This window comes from Miniopterus natalensis, chromosome 9 (genome assembly GCF_054644295.1).
Source record: "Miniopterus natalensis isolate mMinNat1 chromosome 9, mMinNat1.hap1, whole genome shotgun sequence".
Classification (NCBI taxonomy): Eukaryota; Metazoa; Chordata; class Mammalia; order Chiroptera; family Miniopteridae; genus Miniopterus; species Miniopterus natalensis.
In genome coordinates, this window is record NC_142089.1 from 58,825,983 (window position 1) to 58,844,801 (window position 18,819).

The 18,819-nt window shown below is 38.6% G+C and overlaps 1 protein-coding gene and 1 pseudogene across 1 annotated transcript; both read right to left on the minus strand.

Annotated features, from left to right (window-relative positions):
- Positions 1-752: 752 nt before the first annotated feature.
- On the minus strand, positions 753-1,851 carry LOC107525123 (large ribosomal subunit protein uL4 pseudogene; annotated as a pseudogene).
- A 15,871-nt stretch (positions 1,852-17,722) lies between these two features.
- On the minus strand, positions 17,723-17,944 carry LOC107525133 (protein kish-A). The gene has a single exon (XM_087820020.1). The coding sequence runs from the start codon at positions 17,939-17,941 to the stop codon at positions 17,723-17,725; it is 219 nt and encodes a 72-aa protein (XP_087676146.1). The 5' UTR covers positions 17,942-17,944.
- Between the last annotated feature and the right edge of the window lie 875 nt (positions 17,945-18,819).

Consider the following 18,819-nt stretch of genomic DNA (forward strand, 5'->3'; position numbering starts at 1 on the left):
ATAAAATTAAATAATTGTAAAGGAAGTAACTTCCATTGTTCTGTTGTAAATATTGGCATTTAAAAATAAAATGTTCATACAAATCTTAAGTGTGGAATATCAATGCCGTGGCAATTTGATACCACTTAAAGAGTAAATGAAAAATTAATTCTTTAGCTATCAGATATGTAACATTGTACCCTTTTCTTCTTGAACTTTTTAAAAATATTTTTTTATTTTTTAGTTACAGTTGATGTACAATATTATATTAGTTTCAGATGTACAACCTTGTTATCAGACATTTATTTAACCTACGAAGTAATTACCCTGATAAACCCAGCGCCCATCTAGCACCATATGTACAGGGTGTCCCAAAAAAATATATACACACTGAATAATTATAAAGGCAGTGTTTATTAAAATACATTGCATTTTCAAAATGTAATAAAATCAGCTATTAAAGTATGTATACTTTTGGGGGGGCACCCTATAGTTACTACACTATTATTGACTATATTCTCTATGCTGTACTTTACATCCCCATGACTATTTTGTAACTATCGATTTTCTTCTTGAACTTTTAAAATTCCACTTCCCTTATAGAATTTTATTCTTTTATATATTTTTTCATTAATTTTAATCTACTTTTCAACCTCCATACTCTCTGCAATAAAAAATAAACTGACTCTCTTTTCCCCTCACTGCCTCTTTGATCATGTTTTTATTCAAAATTAGCTGTCCAAGCGATTTGACCTTCACGGAATAAACAAATTTCAGTTTATGCTGCAGGCTTCTTCTGTGGTGGGTTTCTTTTCTGTGGGCTTCTTCTCAGCTGCTGGTTCTTAGCAGCTGCAGCCTTTTTTACCACCAGAGGCTTCTGCTTCATAATGCTAGCAGCCTTCTTTCTTGCTTCCCTTTCGCAGGCTTCTTGCCTGGAACCCCCTTCCCATCTGATTTGGCTTCTAGCACTGCTGCTGCTTTATCCACCTGGAGCCTGTGGTTCTTGGCCTGGACAAGAATGGTGTTCCGGTGATAGTCTTTGCATATGGATTTCACTTCACCATGATTCTCAGGATTTTCACTGGATTCTTCCTCAGGACTCTGCGCTGAATCTTCCTGTGTGGTGCTCGGAGGGCTGTCCAAACGCAGGAATGGTCCACATGCAGGAATGGTCCACATGCCCACCAGGAGCAAGTTTCCAAGTGTTCAGTTTGCTTACATTATGCAGAGTAATTCCAGAGATGTTTCTGAAGGCTTTGATGATACCATTGTCCTCATTATAGATGATGCAAGGCCCCCTGCGCTGGATCTGACAATGGTTTCTCATTTTGCTCTTGTCGGTTCTCATTTGCTGAGAGGCATAGAGCTTTTTGATATCATTCCAGGCCTTAAATTTCTTAAGAAGCAAAACAGCCTGCTTGGTTTTCCTGTAGCCTTCGACTTTACCTTCAACCACCAAAGGAAGTTTAGGAACTTCCTCAATTTGATGATCTATAGACATGATTAGTGCCAGTAAGGCCGAGGCAGCCAGGGGACAGCAGATGATATATCTCTTCAGTGTTTTATTCACCCTGAGGTGCCAACAGCGCCAAGTTTTGGTTGCTGCAAATATGCGGCCCCCACGACAAAAGTACCTAGGCCAGAACAATGACTCCCACCATCTTGAACTTTGGGAATCTGAGTCATAGCTCTGCCAGTACCCCAAAACTCAGTACTGGTTCAATGACCTGCCAATTCACTGGCAATAGCACTGTCTGTCTGCTGTTTTGGCACAAGTTGGTTTACAAAGTTCACAATATTGGCAAAGTGACATTTTTTCCAGATGATTCTCCCCTTTTTGGGGCACACTGATACCAATGAATGAGCACACATTATGGTGGGGACCTCTCTATGGCATGTGCTCATCCACTGATATCATAAACTGACACTTTAATGCCTTTTACTTTTATTTTTAATTTAAATATGTCTTTATTGACTTCAGAGAGAGGAAGGGAAAGGGAGAGAGAGAGATAGAGACATCAATGATGACAGAATCATTGATCAGCTGCCTCCTGCATGCCCCCAACTGGGGATCAAGCCTGCAACCTGGGCATGTGCCCTGACCTGGAATCAAACCGCAATCTCCTGAATCATAGGTCGATGCTCAACTGCTGAGTTATGCCAGCAAGGCTACTTCTGTTCATTTTTAATGCATTTTTTCCAGTGTCAGTGTTCCTTTATATGTGTGTGTGCGTGTATGTTTGTATAAAAGCAAAATTTAATATGTGTTTTTTAATTAAACATATATTTCACCTCTCTATTCGTATATTAAAAAATGGGTTATTTTACTACATTCTTTTTAAAAAAAAACTGCAGAATGACAATCTACTAATTAGACTAATGAAAGTGTACTAATTAGACCAATATCAAATCACACTCCTGGTAAGAGCCCTTCCTTTCCCTTTCCCTAGGTAGTGGGGTTGGATCACAGAATTCACCTCACATTCTTCAGGAACATTTCAGAAACCTATGGTGCTTTTCATTCTTCGAGTTCAATACCAATGAAAGCAGAGGCTGCAAATGGCAACCGTAGGCAGGCATGTTTTGTGGGTCCAACATTTATAGATTGGAACAGTTTACATAAAGATCAAGATTTCTAACACTTTTAAAAGTCAGCTGATTGGGTAATTTCAACAATGAGCTGGCATTGAGTACCCCATCCACCTCTATGTGGGGCCTGTGCTCTGCAGTTTGCCACAGTCCCCCTGACTCCCTAATTTTCCTGCTCCAGGCCCCAGAACTTACTTATTTTTCCAGGTTGATCCCTGTAGGCATTTCACTTGGTGACCTCTAAGTTAACCTCATAGTGAGTGATTTGGGAAACTTGACTCAATCGGAAACTTCTTTGAGGTTTCAAAATGGGAAGCAAGAAATGGACTACTGAAGAGAATAAAAGAGAAGTGATTAGGCTCTGGATTAATGAATCATTTAAAAAGAGTCCACATTTTACATGAAGTTTTCCCAAGAACAGACTAGACAAATAAGTTTTACACTGTTTAACCTACATCCACTAGATAGTATAAGGTATTGGTAAGGCAAGGAGGTGACTGAATTTGCACCCCAGGAAAAATGAAGTCTGTTTTAAGTCATGAGAACATAGACTAAAATGAGAGACAGAGATCTCTTTTATCTTCTATTAAAAGACAAATTGGATATTGAATAAAAAAATACAATGGTTCTCCTATTTTCCACTAACACAATCACCAAACATTATGAATCTATTGTGTCCAAAATGTTACGATGTTAAGAGTGTAGAACACAAGAAACTTAATATGAAATAGGGCAGGTATTTTCTGTATCTGGTTTTAACATGGAATTTTTCAGAAGGGAAAAAAAAGGAATGATTAGAATTTGAGGGCAAATTCTAAGTCATTGCTATGTCCTTAATACGTAGCATAGCACCTGATATATAGAAGGTAATACACAAACATTTGTGGGTTTTTGTGTGTGTGTTTTTTAATATATCTTTATTGATTTCAGAGAGAGGAAGGGAGAGGGAGAGAGAGAGATAGAAACAGCAACGATGAGAGAGTCGCCATTGATCAGCTGCCTCCTGCACGCCCCCGACCAGGGATAGAGCCCGCAACCTGGGCATGTGCCCTGACCGGGAATCGAACTGTGACCTCCTGGATCCTGGGTCGATGCTCAACCTCTGAGCCACGCCCAGCCAGGCCACAAACATTTGTTGAAAGAATAAAAGACTGAATAAATGAGGCTGCCAAGCTGGGCCGAGCGTGGCTCAGCGGTTGAGCGTCGACCTAGGATCCATCCAGGCGATCGGGGTTCGATTCTAGGCCAGGACACATGCCTGGGTTGCGGGCTCGATCAGTGACTCTCTCATCATTGATGTTTCTATCTCTCTCTCTCCCTCTCCTTTCCCCTCTATGAAATCAATAAAGATATATTTAAAAAAAAAAAAAAAAAATGAGGCTGCCAAGATGATAAAAAGTATAAAATTAGAATAGGTTTTAATAATTTTTTTAACTTAAAAACAATATTCAAAATCTGAAACAGTTTCATGAATAATAATCTTTATTCCATTCCTTATTCTTATTGGTTCTGAAGAAGTATTGGGTTTTTTATCTACCTGTTTGTTTCTGACTTGAGGCATAACATTATAATTCTGGAAATTGAAATTCTCTTTAATGAAAATGTTGCACTGAAAGACTCACATTGAGAATTTGAAATGGCTGTGGCAAATGTGTCAGAAATGATCACATAAAACCTGTCACATGGGAGTTATTGAAGGGATTACTTTATTATAGTGGGTTATGAACAGGTTATAAACAGTGGGGTATGGAATTTGTCCCGAGACTGAGTATATTTTCAGCCTCTGACAAAAGTCTCGGGGTTTTGTGTAGACAAACTGTCATTGTCATAATATTCAAACAGCATTCCACAATACAGTTTCACTGCCCTGTTAATTTGTGTAGAAGGCCATGCCATGTTCTCCACCAAGGGGAAAATTGCATAGAGACATCATGCAGCAAGAAATTATCTGGTAGCACTGCCACAGCACTGTTCACTGGGTGATTTGTAGTGTTTTCTTCCTTCTGAAGACCAGCCCTAAATGTTTCCCAGTTCTCTTGAACACAGGAATAAACCATCCAAATGCAGGAAACATCCAATTCTCTAGATGACAACAGAGATCTTCCAGAGCCCAGATGTTTCCTCACTGATGACCCCCAGTAAAATTCAGTTAGAAACAACCAATTCAGAAAATGTAGTAAGGGTTTCAAACTTCTTGTGCAGAAAGATACTCCTTATCTTTCCTGAGGTTTTGTTGTGGTTTTCTTCCTTTCAGTGTTTCTTGTTTCCACGTAGTAATTAGGAGCTATCCAGAGACAGCATCTGTTTGTCTAAGTCTGCCACTTTCTAGCTGTGTGACCTCGGACAAGTTTCATCTGTAGTAACAGGTTGATAAACCTGTGTGTGGGTTACATGAGGGTATATGTTATAAAGTTCTGAGCATAATGCCTAGCACAGAGTAATCGCTATCCGCACACAGATGTATAAAATGTCATCCTGGAAGGCATGTATGATGACTTTTTTTTAACTTAAGGACAATAAAAGTAGCTTTGTTTTTTTTAAATTCAAAGGTGTAACTGGATAAGTAGATTGGTTTACTACCATTCTTGTGAAATTTGTTATTGAACAAATTCATGGGGAGCCATCTTCAACAAGCCTTTGCTAATAACTTTAGGTAAAAACTCATTTTTGCCTGGGCTGGGTGGCTCAGTTGGTTGGAGCATCATCCCATTCACCAAAAGGTGGCAGTTCAAGTTCCCATCAGGGCACATGCCCTGGTTTCAGGTTTGATCCTCGGTTGGGGGACTTACAGGAGGCAGCCAATCGCTGTTTCTCTCTCGCATCTATGTTTCTCTCTCTCTCAAAAAAAATTAATGATAAAAACCACACCTCATTTTTGAGTTTTAGGGGAATGAGCTTTTCCACACAAATTTGTTTTCTTAGTAAACAGTACTAGTTCCTTTACGTACCAACTTTTGTATCACATTAATAGAGATCTTTTTGAGCAATGTCACCTATGTTCCTGTCTTAATAAACAGAATATAGTGAACAGAGTTTAACAATTTCTTGCTGCCATAGGACCATACAGTACAGAATCATGTATCTGGCACTTGGGAGTAGGTTGGGTATGGCCTGCTAATACCAGAGAGGGAAAGAGAACCAGTCTGAACACAGCCAGTGGGGTAGGATTGGAGCTTGGGAATACTGCCCTGCCAACGAGTGTTCCAACTATTTCAGAGTATCAGGCCATAGTTCACCAAAGCAGTTGTCAATGCATGGCCCGAGGCAGCGGCTGAACTCTGAGTCAAATTGGCACAAATTCAAGTAGCCCGCGGGGAGCCAGCGCTCCGGGATCCGGCGAGCAGGTAGGAAGTGGTAACTGGAAGGTCGGGACAAAGACTGTCAGTCCTATTACCACCGCCTGTGTGAACCTAGAGGCGATCTGTGCTAGACAGGCAACTGGAAGATACATTTTGGAATAGGAACAAAGGTCAAGGTGTAATTATAAGAAATGGGAGGCATGGAAAGAGCTAAAGTTTAGACTATTATGAAGGTGAAACCACTGTCAAGTGTGACTCGACCATAGGTCACTGACTGTGGGCTTGGAATTGTTTAAAAATCTTTCTCAGGTGAGAAGAGGTTGAGAAATTTGCCCAAGGTCATGCTGTGAAGCTGCACAGACAGAATTTTATCGCAGGCTGTCTGGCTCCCTACTGCTGCTTTGCTCCATTCGCATGAAAATAAAACAAAGGTTATAGAGTACAGCGACAATAAACCTTTACACGGGTTATCTTATCTACCCTCTTAATGGAGAAAAAAGCCCCAGTGAATGTGCCTCTTTTCTTAGAATGTTAAGCCTCAGGAGAATAAGAGAAGTCAGGGAATCAGGAAAAACCATTATCGTCTTTTTCAAACCTAGAAAACAGACCTGGGTAAGTGCCGCCGGTCCTAGAGAAGTGCATGGATTTGGGAAACCCAGTTGCTCACGAGTCTGTGTTTTAGGTGGTGGATTTGGTGCTTCGCCACCACCCAACCTTATGTGGAGAAAAGAATTCGGGTGTCCTAGCTTCCCTCATGCCTCAGTTTTGTCCTATTGGAGGAGCTAATGAGGAGATGAAGACGCCAAAGAGTGGGTAGAAAGAAACTAAAGAAAAGTTTATTATTTAAAAAAAAGAAGTTGAAGTCCTGTATAATGGAATCCAATGAGCTACTGCATGACTTGCTCCCACTGCATTTGCAGAGACTTGAAGTTACCGTGCAGTTTGAATTTGGGTTAACAATAAGAAGGCACACTGGAACATTTACATACTATTCCAGAAAATATAAAAATGTCTGGATATGTCTTTCTGATTCCAAGGAAAATTACAACTGTACAGTCCTAGAGTCACATAATTCACAAATTTTTAAGGGACTAGAGTGAGTTATGTATTTATTTATAAGAAAAATATATTGTTGATATGAACAGCTGGCTATATATACCTTAAGAATTAAATCTCTTAAATTCCTACAACCTTTCAAAAAAGAGTCAGTGTATCCCTATGAAAATGGTACAGTTCAGTTAGGTTAATTAAACACTGATTTCAAACTTGGGACACTAAAAAATAAATTCTCTATTATAAGTGTTTGTGAATGTTAAAATATTTTACCCACTTAAAAAATCTAAATTCACACATTCAAAATTTGGCAATAAGCTAAAAACACTTATTTCAAAGGAACAACATTTTCCTTATATGAAAAATAAAAATTTATTAAGACTTAATTATCTGCCTTAGTCGGTTTGATTCAGTGGTTAGAGCATGGGCCCACGCACTGAAGGGTCCTGGGTTTGATTACAGCCAGGCATGTACCTTGGTTGCAGGCTTGATCCCCTGCCCCTGTCAGGGTGTGCGGGAGGCAACCAATCGATGTATCTCTCTCATATCAATGTTTCTCTCTCTCTCTCTTTCTCTTTTTCTCTCTCTCTCCCTTGCTCTCTCTGTGAAAAGCAATGGAAAAAATATATCCTTGGGTGCGGATTAAAAAAAAAAAGAATTAATGATCTATCAGAGTTCTTATTTTAAATTCTTCCTAGATGATTATTATTTTATTACTTGCGTTACCAACAATAAAGTTTTCTATTTGAATGTAGATCTTTTAAACTGTATGTTCTCTGTTTTTGCCTTCCTGAGAGCAACCCTTGACTTTAATTTGCATTTCCTCTTTCCAAAGGAGTATTTCCTCTTGATTGTTCCACCTTAAGCTCTGAAAATGTTAGTTCTGGGATTGTGAACAATGGTGGTGATTTCCAAAAACAGGTTTAAAAAAAAAAGTCAAACAGGTAGGGGAAGCTGGCAGTGGATATCTGCTAGGCAGTGGGCAATCAAGCATGGAAAAACAGGAGTCCAGACGTACACAAGAACCAAAGAACAGGAAAGATCAGTGATTCAGAAGCCAAAGGTAGGTAGAATTTAGAGCTTGCCAGAAACTAGGCAAGCAGACAGCACCCAAGTTGGCTGAAAATCCCAAAGGAATGCTTTAAGAAACCAGAAATGAAAAAAGCCAGGCAAGTGGTTAGGAACCCAGTGAGCTAAAGGGTGGTCAGGAGGTGAGAGCACAACCTCCGCAAGAGGCCTGGAAAGCAGAAGTCAAGCACTCAGGCAAAGAAGTCTACAAAGAAACCTTGATTTTCAGGCCAAATGGCATTCATCTCGGAACTGTCAGGAGAAGTAGAAAAAAGGAAACCTTAGTTGCTCAGGGAATATGGAGTTGGGCCAACCAGAACAGGCTCTCTCTTTTCTTTCTGTTAACAAAAGATTTGACTCCGTGACTAGATTGCTTGCTAATTTCTTCACTTTGGGGCACTTTTATCCAGATAAGAGTTCACAGCACTCTGTCGCTCTCTCCCTGGGTAATGTGGAGCTCTTAATCGGCTCCCACAGATGCTACACTGATTCAATTTGGCAAGAGGCTTACAGCTTCTCAGGACAAGTTGAGAACTGAAAATAGATCCTGCCCATTGACTCAGCAGGATTGGAGAGCTTGCTTCTTAATAATCCCACAGCAAGTCAGAACTTGCCGTCTCTAGGACATCTTATCCCATTGTAATGTGGGTCTGATTTTGTTCCAAAGGTGTTTTTCTTACTAAAACAGAACTATTGACAGCTGGTACCATGGTATATTCTCCCTCTTTACAGAATGCCGATAAAATTCTACTGATAGGAAAGTCTGGTGACATTTTGCTTCTTTTTATAAAGTATAAGTCTCTCAGAACCCACCCCCTGTAAAGATCATCTGTGGAAACAGAGTATTTTATTTCTATGGGCAGAAGGATGTGTCTTTTCACTTCCTTCTTTTAAGTGGGGGACCATGCCATGCAGTTACTTTGATAAATAAATGAATTTCTGCTCATCCTTACCTGACTGGGCTGATAGCAGAAGTTGAAGGCCTTTCCTTAGAAGATAAGATTTCATTTACATTGGGTTCATGGAATGAGAACTGGTGGATCCAGTTTTTCCATACCCCCTCCACCCCCCACCAAACTTCACAGTCACTACAAGGTCTGATAGGCAATTCTGGGCCACATTTGGTCGTGTTGAGACCCCTGTGGTGAGGTTATTTATGTGGCTTTGGATCAGACTACCTGAGTTTGAATTCCAGCTCTGTAATTTTCCAGCTCTATGGCTTTGAGTAAGTTACCTAATTTCTCTGGTCCCCAGTTTCCTCATCTCTGAAAAATAAAAAATGATACTTAAGTCACAGGCTTGTTGTGTGGATTAAATATATCTGAAAGTGATACGCATTTTGTAAGCTTTCCGTGGATGTTAACAAAACTGATAAGTAAAAGCCCAGTACCTGCCCGGCCGGGCGTGGCTCAGCAGTTGAGCATCGACCTAGGATCCAGGCGATCCAGGTTTGATTCCCGGTCAGGGCACATGGCCTGGTTGTGGGCTCGATCAATGACTCTCTCATCATTGATGTTTCTATCTCTCTCTCCCCCTCTCCTTTCCTCTCTCTGAAATCAGTAAAGGTATATTTAAAAAAAAAAAAAGCCCAGTACCTGAAGGTGATGGGGCAGACATTAGTCCCTCTAGGCTACCCATCACAAGACTATTTACAACTAAGACTTTTTTTCATGGTGCATATATATATTTTTAAGTATATCTTTATTGATTTCAGAGAGAGGAAGGAAGAGGGAGAGAGAGAGATAGAAACATCAATGATGAGAGAGTCACTGATCGGCTGCCTCCTGCATGCTCCCTACGGGGATCGAGCCTGCAACCTGGGCAGGTTCCCTGACTGAAAATCGAACCTCGATCTCCTGGATCCTAGGTCGATGCTCAGCCACTGAGCTACACTGGCCGAGCCATGGTGCATAATTTGATTCTCAACCCCCCCCCCAAATTCCCCAAGAGCCCTTTTTGTGTAGATGGCTTTCTCTTGAGTAAACAGAAAATGTCACTGTGCTGATCCCTAGAGAAAGTTTAGCTTAAATCCCCTTGTAACTTTAATGGTAGCTAGCTCAGTTAGATAGCTTGGCATCACCATGCGCTTAAGGATCAAAGAGTTACACCCAAGAAAACAGACTTGGAAAGGTTGAATCATTTATCATAGCTCACATGGTTAGTCATTATTTAAAATGGTTCGGTGATTTAGTGGCATTCCATTTGCTATTGCTGTTGCCTCGACTGGCACCACTGTCCCTCAGATGTCTGCATCTAGCCCTGGTCTTCTTTCAGTTCCTCCACTGCACCGTGCTCCCTCCAGCCACATGGCTTTTGCACTTTCTGTTCTCACTTCCCCAAGTGCTTCTTGCCTCTCCCAATTCTTTCCCCCAACTCCTACTTATCCTGCAGATCTCAACTGAAAGACATCTTCCCTGACTTCCAAGACAAGTTCCGATTCCACATCATACTCTCCTAGAACCTATTTATGATCCGTAATTACATCTGTGGGATTATTTAATTAATGTCTTCCTTCGTTTCTATATTATAAACCCTGTGAAGGCATAGGCCATGTCTGGTTTACATTGTACCCACAGAACCTAACTGCATGCCTGGTGCATAGTAAACCAGTAATAAATATTTAAGTAAATGAATAAATTAACCGGGTCTAGAGTTCAAATCTTTTAAAAAAATTTATTGGGGTGACATTGGTTAATTATGTAGGTTTCAAATGTACAATTCTGTAATACATCATCTGTAGATTGTGTTGTGTGTTGACCACCCAAAGTCAATTCTCCTTCCATCACCATTTATCCCCCCTTTACCCTCTTCTACCTCCCCCACCTCACTTTCCCTCTGGTAATGGCCATACTGTTGTTGTCTGTGTCTATAAGGTTGGTTTTTTTCTTAATCCCTTCACCTTTTTCACCCAGCCCCTCAACCCCCTCCCCTCTGACAGTTGTCAGTCTGTTCTCTGTATCTATGAGTCTGTTTTTATTCTGTTTGTTTATTTTGTTCATCAGATTCCACATATAAGTGAAATCATATGGTATTTGTCTTTCTCTGACTGGCTTATTTCACTTAGCATAATACAGAGTTCAAGTCTTATGATTTTTTTCACTAACCAAAAACACAATAGCTTGAACTACACTATGTTGACTTCACAGAGGTCTGTAATTCTCATGGTCACTCTCGAGTTGTGACAGCAGAGTTCACTGCTCAGGACACTGCTGTTAATATGGTATAATCAGAAACCTTGTAGAACACTTTGGAATCCTGGTTTGAATCCTGTGAGGCTTAGCAAATTATATGCTCCAAAGATAAAGTGAGTACTTTAGTACCTTATATCAAAAAAAAAAAAAAAGATTTTAGATCATTTATACAAGTACATAAAATGTAACAATAAAAATGTACTAGTATAAATGAGGAAAGGGGGCAAAGGAAAAGTAAAAATGTACAAAAATATAATACCTACGCATAAAAATATAATATCTAAGCACTAAAAATTCATTCATGAACCTCTATATAGGCACTGAGAAGCACACAAATTTGACTCAGAGTTTTCTAGTGCCCCAGGAAAGCAAAGCTACCACAAGGTTCACAGTGTCCATAAGATAAAGAGAGGACCAGATCCTCTGGAAGAAACATAGCTTTTCCAATATTGTTGTGATATCTAGAAAATGTTGTCAATAACAATCCTGCAATATATACGATGGTGATTGTAATGTGGCTGTTTCTTAAAACATCTCTCAGTGTGGACCCAAGGCAAAATGCCAAAATGTATGCCAGAAAAGGGCCATGTCATGGGGGAGAGAGGTATTGAGATAATGTGGCCCAAAAAACCTTTCCAAGGATAGGATCTGTCTGTAAACCTGACAAAATTGAGAACGACTAAAGAATGGGTCCATTCCCATCAGGCAGTTCTCCCTGAACATGTTTTTACAACTAAATTTTTGCTAATAATTCAACACCAGATAATTTAAGGTTATACTTTTTTAGAGGAGTTTGAAGTGTAGAAATTCTATGTAATTAAGGATAATCAACCTAAAACTGATACCCTTATGAAAAGAAAGTACCTAAGTAGTATGCATACCGAAATAGAGAGCCACCCATCTTTTCCCTGGAGATGGACTGGAAAACAGGGCCAAGATGTTCCTCAGATTTTGGGGGGGATTCCATTTCAACACACACGCAGTGGGCATACAGCATGAATTCTCAGCAGGGAAAAGAGTTTTAATTACAAAAGTAATAAACAGGTAAAATATTCAAGCCACACAGAAATACTTCCTACCTCCATTTTCTCTATTCTTGCTGCCCCTGGGTAACCACCAGAGATGGTTTCTTGTGTTTCCTTCCAGACCTTTGTCTATGTACAACCTTAAGGAAATCCCCTGGAGGAAGGGGGTAATGGGGGGATGGGGGTGGGTCAGGGAGCCTTATGCCCCTAACACTATTGTATAATGACTTTTTTTTTTCACGGAGAGCCGATGAGATAAACAGACTATCTCATCTATTATTCTTAAGCAAGGTACACCAAGATCTGTGGTGTGGTCATTCCAGAAAGATAGAACTCATAGCTGCAACAAAGGAGAATTTATGGAGCATCCATTAATACCCTGCTTTAAGCCTCTTTGTATAAAGTGCAATGCTTGCCTTTTGTGTTTCTACAAAAGACTGGGGAGAAATCTGTCTGTCTCTCCAGATCTCATGTAAAAGGCCAAGGGTGGCTGTTATCATGGGGTCACAATTTATGCTCTGAGGAAATTAACAGAAGGCATCAGAACGTTCCCCCACTTTGGAACCTTTGCTCACTTGGTTTGGCAAAGGTTCAACAGAGGGAGAGAACATCTCTCCTGTAGTTGACGCTCATTGCTTAGCAAGCGGAGCTCACTCTGGGGCCCAATCCTTTTCAGATCAATGAGCAAGATCACCTTCTGGCAGACAGACAGGGCCTAGTAGTGCGGTTGATACCAGGACGATGCTTCATAGGGCTACAAAACAACACACACACGCGCACACACACACACACACACACACATCGCCTGCAGTAAAACAAAACAAATCTCTTTTACGTGTCTCTATCTTGGTATCCTTTGATTTTTGTGTCATTGTGATTTTTTTTTTTAAGTGAAAATAGGGTTTCAGAGAGCTAAGGAATCCCAAATTTTGACAGGTTCTCTATATGTGTGTTTTTTAAATAAATGAAATTGTATTTTGTATACTGTTCTGCAATTTGTTCTTTTCATTTAATAGTATATCACCTACATGCTACCACCTAAATTCATCCTATTCTTTATAATAGTTTTATATGTATAGTCATGGACACCACATGTTATAAATGACCTCGTTATAAAATTTGTTATAAAATGAGCCATCCTGTGAATGTACCATAATTTATTGAAATTTTAAAATTAATTAATATTTCACTTTGACTCCAAGTTTGACTTGTTCAGATAAGGCTATAATAAATATCATTATATGTAATTTGATGTAATGAATATCTTTATGCATAGTTTTCTGGAGTGCAGTTTCTAAAAAGTAAAATTTCGGGTCAAATGATACACTCATTTTACATTGTTGGCAGTATTGGAAAATTTTTCCCCACAAATATGGTACCAATTTACATTCTCATAATAGTATATTAAATGTCTATTTTCTCAGTAAGATTGGGTATTATTCAGTTTTTGAAACTTTGTCAATCTACTAGGCAAACAAAAATGTATTCTCCTTTGTTTTTAACAATTATTTCCCTAATTAGAAGCAAGATAGTGCATCTTTTTACATGTTTACTAACCATTTATATATCTTTTTTAAAAAACCTTCACCCAAGGATACATTTCACTGATTTTAGAGAGAAAGGAAGAGAGAGAGAGAGAGAAACATCAACCTGGGCATGTGCCCTGACCAGGAACTGAACCAGCAACATTTCAGCGTACCGGACAATGGTCCAACCAACTAAGCCATACCGGCCAGGGTGCCATTTATATTTCTTACGTTAATTATTTAGAGAAATACAGGAAGCCAGCTCAAAGGTCAAACTGGTCCCTTAGTGTTTTCTTTGGTTAACAATTGAGCTGTAGAAGTATATCATCTCAGATAACAAAAGTGGGGGTGAGTATTGTAGCCAAGCAGGCCTCAAGTGCAACCGGAGCCGGGATTTGAACACCTTCAGCACCTTTCTTTCACTCTTCATTGCCCTGTGCATATTGGCTTTCCTGAGGATGGTTCCATGACTTTCCAAGTTCCCATCTTTGTCACACTCGTTGGTCCAGCTTTGGTCATGTGCCTATCTCTGTGACTAATGAGGCGTTAAGATGACTGACAATCCTCAGTAGAACCACATGCTTTTAAGAGAAGAGAAGGGGTCTCCAAAAAAGAGGTGCATACGGCAAGGACTAATTAAATGTCTCTCAATATCCTTATTGTCTTTCTTTCTCTGACTTTTATCAGGACACATGGCAGCTTAGAATGAAGACAGCATTCCCAAGCTCTCCCTGCCTGCCTGTGATTCTGCAACTAAGTCCTAGCCAACAGAATATAAGCAGAAGAGTGTATGCAACTTCTAGGAAGTGTCCTCAACAGGAGGGACATGTCCCTTTCCTCCTTCCTGCTACCTGGAATGGAAATGTTCTGGCTGGGCCTGGAATAACCAGTATCACAAAAACAAAAGCTGTAGCAACAAATTAGAAGGAATCTGGGTCCCTGATGATCATAGTGTCATTCCAGCCCTGAACTGCCTAAATTTGTGGAGGGGAAAAATAAGACTCTAACTTGTTTTAGCTCCTAGTGTTTTGAATTTGCTGTCACTTGCAGCCAAAATGGTTTCAATCTAACTGATGCAGGAGGCACTATTATGCCAGACAAAGGGAACGTTGCTGAGTAAAAGAAGAAAAAGAACGTCCACTGTAAAGATTTGGTTGATTTTTTAATAATCTCCCATTAGTTACCCACAAAGCTAACTTCCTTACTTCCTTCAAGTCCTTGCTAAACTATCACTTTTATAATTTTTAAACACATTTACTGAGTTATAATTGATATATGGTAATCTGCACATATTTGAGGTGTACAGTTTGGTAAGTTTTGATACATGTATACACCTGTGAAGCAATAACCATAATCAACACAGGCAATGTATTTATCACCTGCACACTTTTCCATGTACCCCTGTGCCAGCCACTCCCTATCCAGGTAACTACTCATCTATTTTCTATATCTATTGGCTTGTATTTTCTAGAGTTTTATATAAATGGAATAGTGAAATATGTGCTTTTTGGGGGGGTCTGGATTCTTTCACTCAGTGTAATTATTTTGAGATTTCTTCATGCTGTTGTGTGTATCAATAGTTCATTGTTTTTATTCTGAGTAGTATATCATGGTATGCCCATATCACAATTTCTTTATCCATTCAACCATCAATACACATTGGGCTGCTTCCAGTTTGGGGCTATTACAAACAAATCTGCTATGAAAATTAATATAGAAGTATTTGTATAAACATATGCTTACTTTCCTTTTTTTTTTCTTTTTTTAAAAAATTTTTAAAACTTTTTAAAAAATATGTATCTTTATTGATTTCAGAGAGAGGAAGAGAGAGGGAGAGAGAGATAGAAACATCAATGATGAGAGAGTCATTGATCTGCTGCAGCCCCAACCGGGGCATGTGCCCTGACCCGGAATCGAACCATAATCACCTGGATCCTAGGCCGATGCTCAACCGCTGAGCCATGCCCAGCTGGGCTTACTTTCCTTTTGAGTAAATACCTAGGGGTTGGCTGGATCATGTGATAGGTGTATGTTTAACTTTTTAAAAGACTTCCAAACTGATTGGTACTGTTTCACATTCCCACTGGCAGTGTACAGAGTTCCAGTTTCTTCATATCTCTGTCAACACTTTATATTGTCTGTCTTCTTTTATTATAGTGGCTGCACAGTGGTATCTCATCGTGGCTTTAATTTGCATTTCCCTAATGACCAATAATGAGCATCTTTTCATGTGTTATTTGCCATCTGTGTGTCTTTGCTGAAGCCCCAAATTTTTGGCCCATTTTTTACTGGATTGTTTGTCTTCTTATTGAGTTGTAAAAGCTTCTTATGTACTCTGACTACAAGTCATTTATAAGATATATGATTTGAAAATGTTTACTCCTAGTCAGTGAGTTCCCTATCCATTCTCTTAATGATATCTTTTGAAGAGCAGAAGTTTTTAATTTCTATGAAGTCCATTTTATTAATTTTCTTTTTATGAACTGTACTTTTGGTCTAAAACATTTTTTTATCTAACCTAAGATAAAAAAGATTGCATCCTTTTTTCAGAAGTGTTACAGTTTTAGGTTTTACATTTAGGCTATGATCCATTTTGAGTTAGTTTTTGCACATGGTATGATGTGTGGATTGAAGTTCATTGTTTTGCATCTGGATATATAATCGTTTCAACACCATTTTTTGAAAAGACCATCCTAGTTCCACGTGGTCTACTTTATACATTTGTTGAAAATCAGTTGTCTATAATGTGTGGATCTTTTTCTCAAAGTCTTTATTCCATCCTATTGATCTATTTGTCTATATTTACCCCAATACCACACAGTCTTTAATACTGTAGCTTTATAATAAGCCTTGAAATCAGGTAGTGTTTGCCTTCCAACTTTGTTCTCTTTTTTCTTTTTTCAAAATTATTTTGGCTATTAAAGGATTTTTGCTTTTCTACATGAATTTTAGAGTCACCTTGTCAGTTTCTATGAAAAAACCCTACTGGGATTTTTGTTGGAATTACACTGAATCTTTACAACAAATTGGGGAGAATTGACCCATGTACAAGGTATGGCTTTCCATTAACTTAGTTGTTCTTTTATTTCTCTCAACAATGCTTTATAGTTTTCAGAGCACAGGTCTTTCACATCTTATGTCAGATTTATCCCTAAGAATATCATTTTTTTTTTCATTTGGTAATTGTTCTACTTTGCTCTTTTCATTCTAAGACTGTAGTTTTATTTAGAGAATGAGTTAACTGGTCAAATTTATGCTTAAGACACTTATCCATACTTAACTAGAGAAGGTGCAGAAGCTACTACACCAATCTGCTATTCGAAATCCTTTTGTGTTAAATACACATACTTTCCCCACAATACTCTTAAGTCACATTTCATTTGTCTTCCTCTTTAGAATGGCATAGGCTTATTTTAAATAGTTTAAAAACATGTAATAAACTACAGAGTTCATTAAGAGTTCATTTAAAAACATGTAATAAACTACAGAGTTCATTCACTCTGGTTTATGGGCAAAATGGTATGACCAGAGGTAAAGCAAGTATTATTTAAAAAGCACAATCCTTATCAAACATAAATTGAACCTTTTTTCCCAATAAAAAAAGCTAGTCCAATATACAGTCTCATTCTATAAAGATATATCACTTTCAAATCACAATGAAAGGAACTTGAATAATTTACCATTTTTTTTCTACTATGTGACTTAGAGATACCTCATTAAAAACTGGTATCAGACATGACAAAATGACATTTACAGAATATAACATTGTAGTGACAATACTGAGATTGATTGTTACAAACTCATTGAGTATTAAATGGTTACATCCTAATTATACAGAACATTGTTCCAATAATGAAATAGAGAACAGCAGCTGGGAATCTATCTCATTCAATGTTGAGAGATAAAGTTAACCATTCTTTCCATTATTTTCAAGGTAAGTCCCGTTTTTATATTGAAATCTGATGGCAATTAAATCCAGGTAGTTTTCCAAGCTACTGCATGAAGAGGATGCTGAAGGCCATCACTATACAGCAAACTGCAACAGAAGGACTCTTCCGTTCACCAATTCTGGCGCACTTCCAAAATATACCCAACAGTCCAGTTTTATTTCTGTCCAGGAGGCTTGGTGCCAAGGACCAGATATAAGCACAAGTGCATATAAGCAGCAAGATTACAGTCAACAGACTCTGAAAATTGAAAATGGCAGACATAGTGAGGCCGGCGGAGCCCCAGCCCATCCAAGAATATCATATTTTTCACACTATTATAAATGGTATTTAAAATGTTCAATTTCTAATTGTTTGTTCCACATATATAGGAATACAATGTTTGTGTCCTGAGACCTTACTAAACTCATTTATTAGTTCTAGTAGATTTTTGGAGAGATTCTGTTAGATTTTGTACATAGATAATTATTTCATCTGTGACTAAAAACAATTTTACTCTTTCTTTCTGATCTAGTTGTCTTTTATTTCTTTTTCTGAATGTATTGCTCTGGCTAAAACCTCTAGTACGATGTTGAATAGAAGTGGTGAGAATGAATATCATTGGCTTGTTTCTAATCTTAGGTGGAAACATGGAAAGCATTCTGTCTTTCACCATTAAGATTTGGTTTTTAAAAAATATATATTTTTAATTGATTTCTGAGAGAGGAAGGGAGAGGGAGAGAGAGATAAAACATCAATGATGAGAGTCATTGATCGGCTGCCTTCTGCACACCCTCTGCTGGGGATCGAGCCTGAAACCTGGGCATGTGCCCTGACCAGGAATCAAACCTCTATGTCTTGGATGGTAGATCAATGCTCAATCATTGAGCCACACTGGCTGGGCACCATTAAGGTTTTTGATATATTTTATTATTAAGTTGAGGAAGTTCCCTTCTAATCTTAGTTTGCTGAGACTTTTTATCTGCAAAGGGTGTTGGATTTTGTTGAATGCTTTTTTTCCATCTATAGAGATAATTATACGACTTTTCTTTTTCAGTTTGTTAATATGGTGCATTTCACTAATGGATTTCTAAACGTTAAACCACTCTTACGTGACTGGGACAAACCTTATTTGGCTATGATGTACTATCCCTTTTATATAT

Bases quoted from the DNA above. Each gene is read 5' to 3' on its own strand.
- LOC107525133 (XM_087820020.1), bottom strand. From the start codon at position 17,941: ATGTCTGCCATTTTCAATTTTCAGAGTCTGTTGACTGTAATCTTGCTG.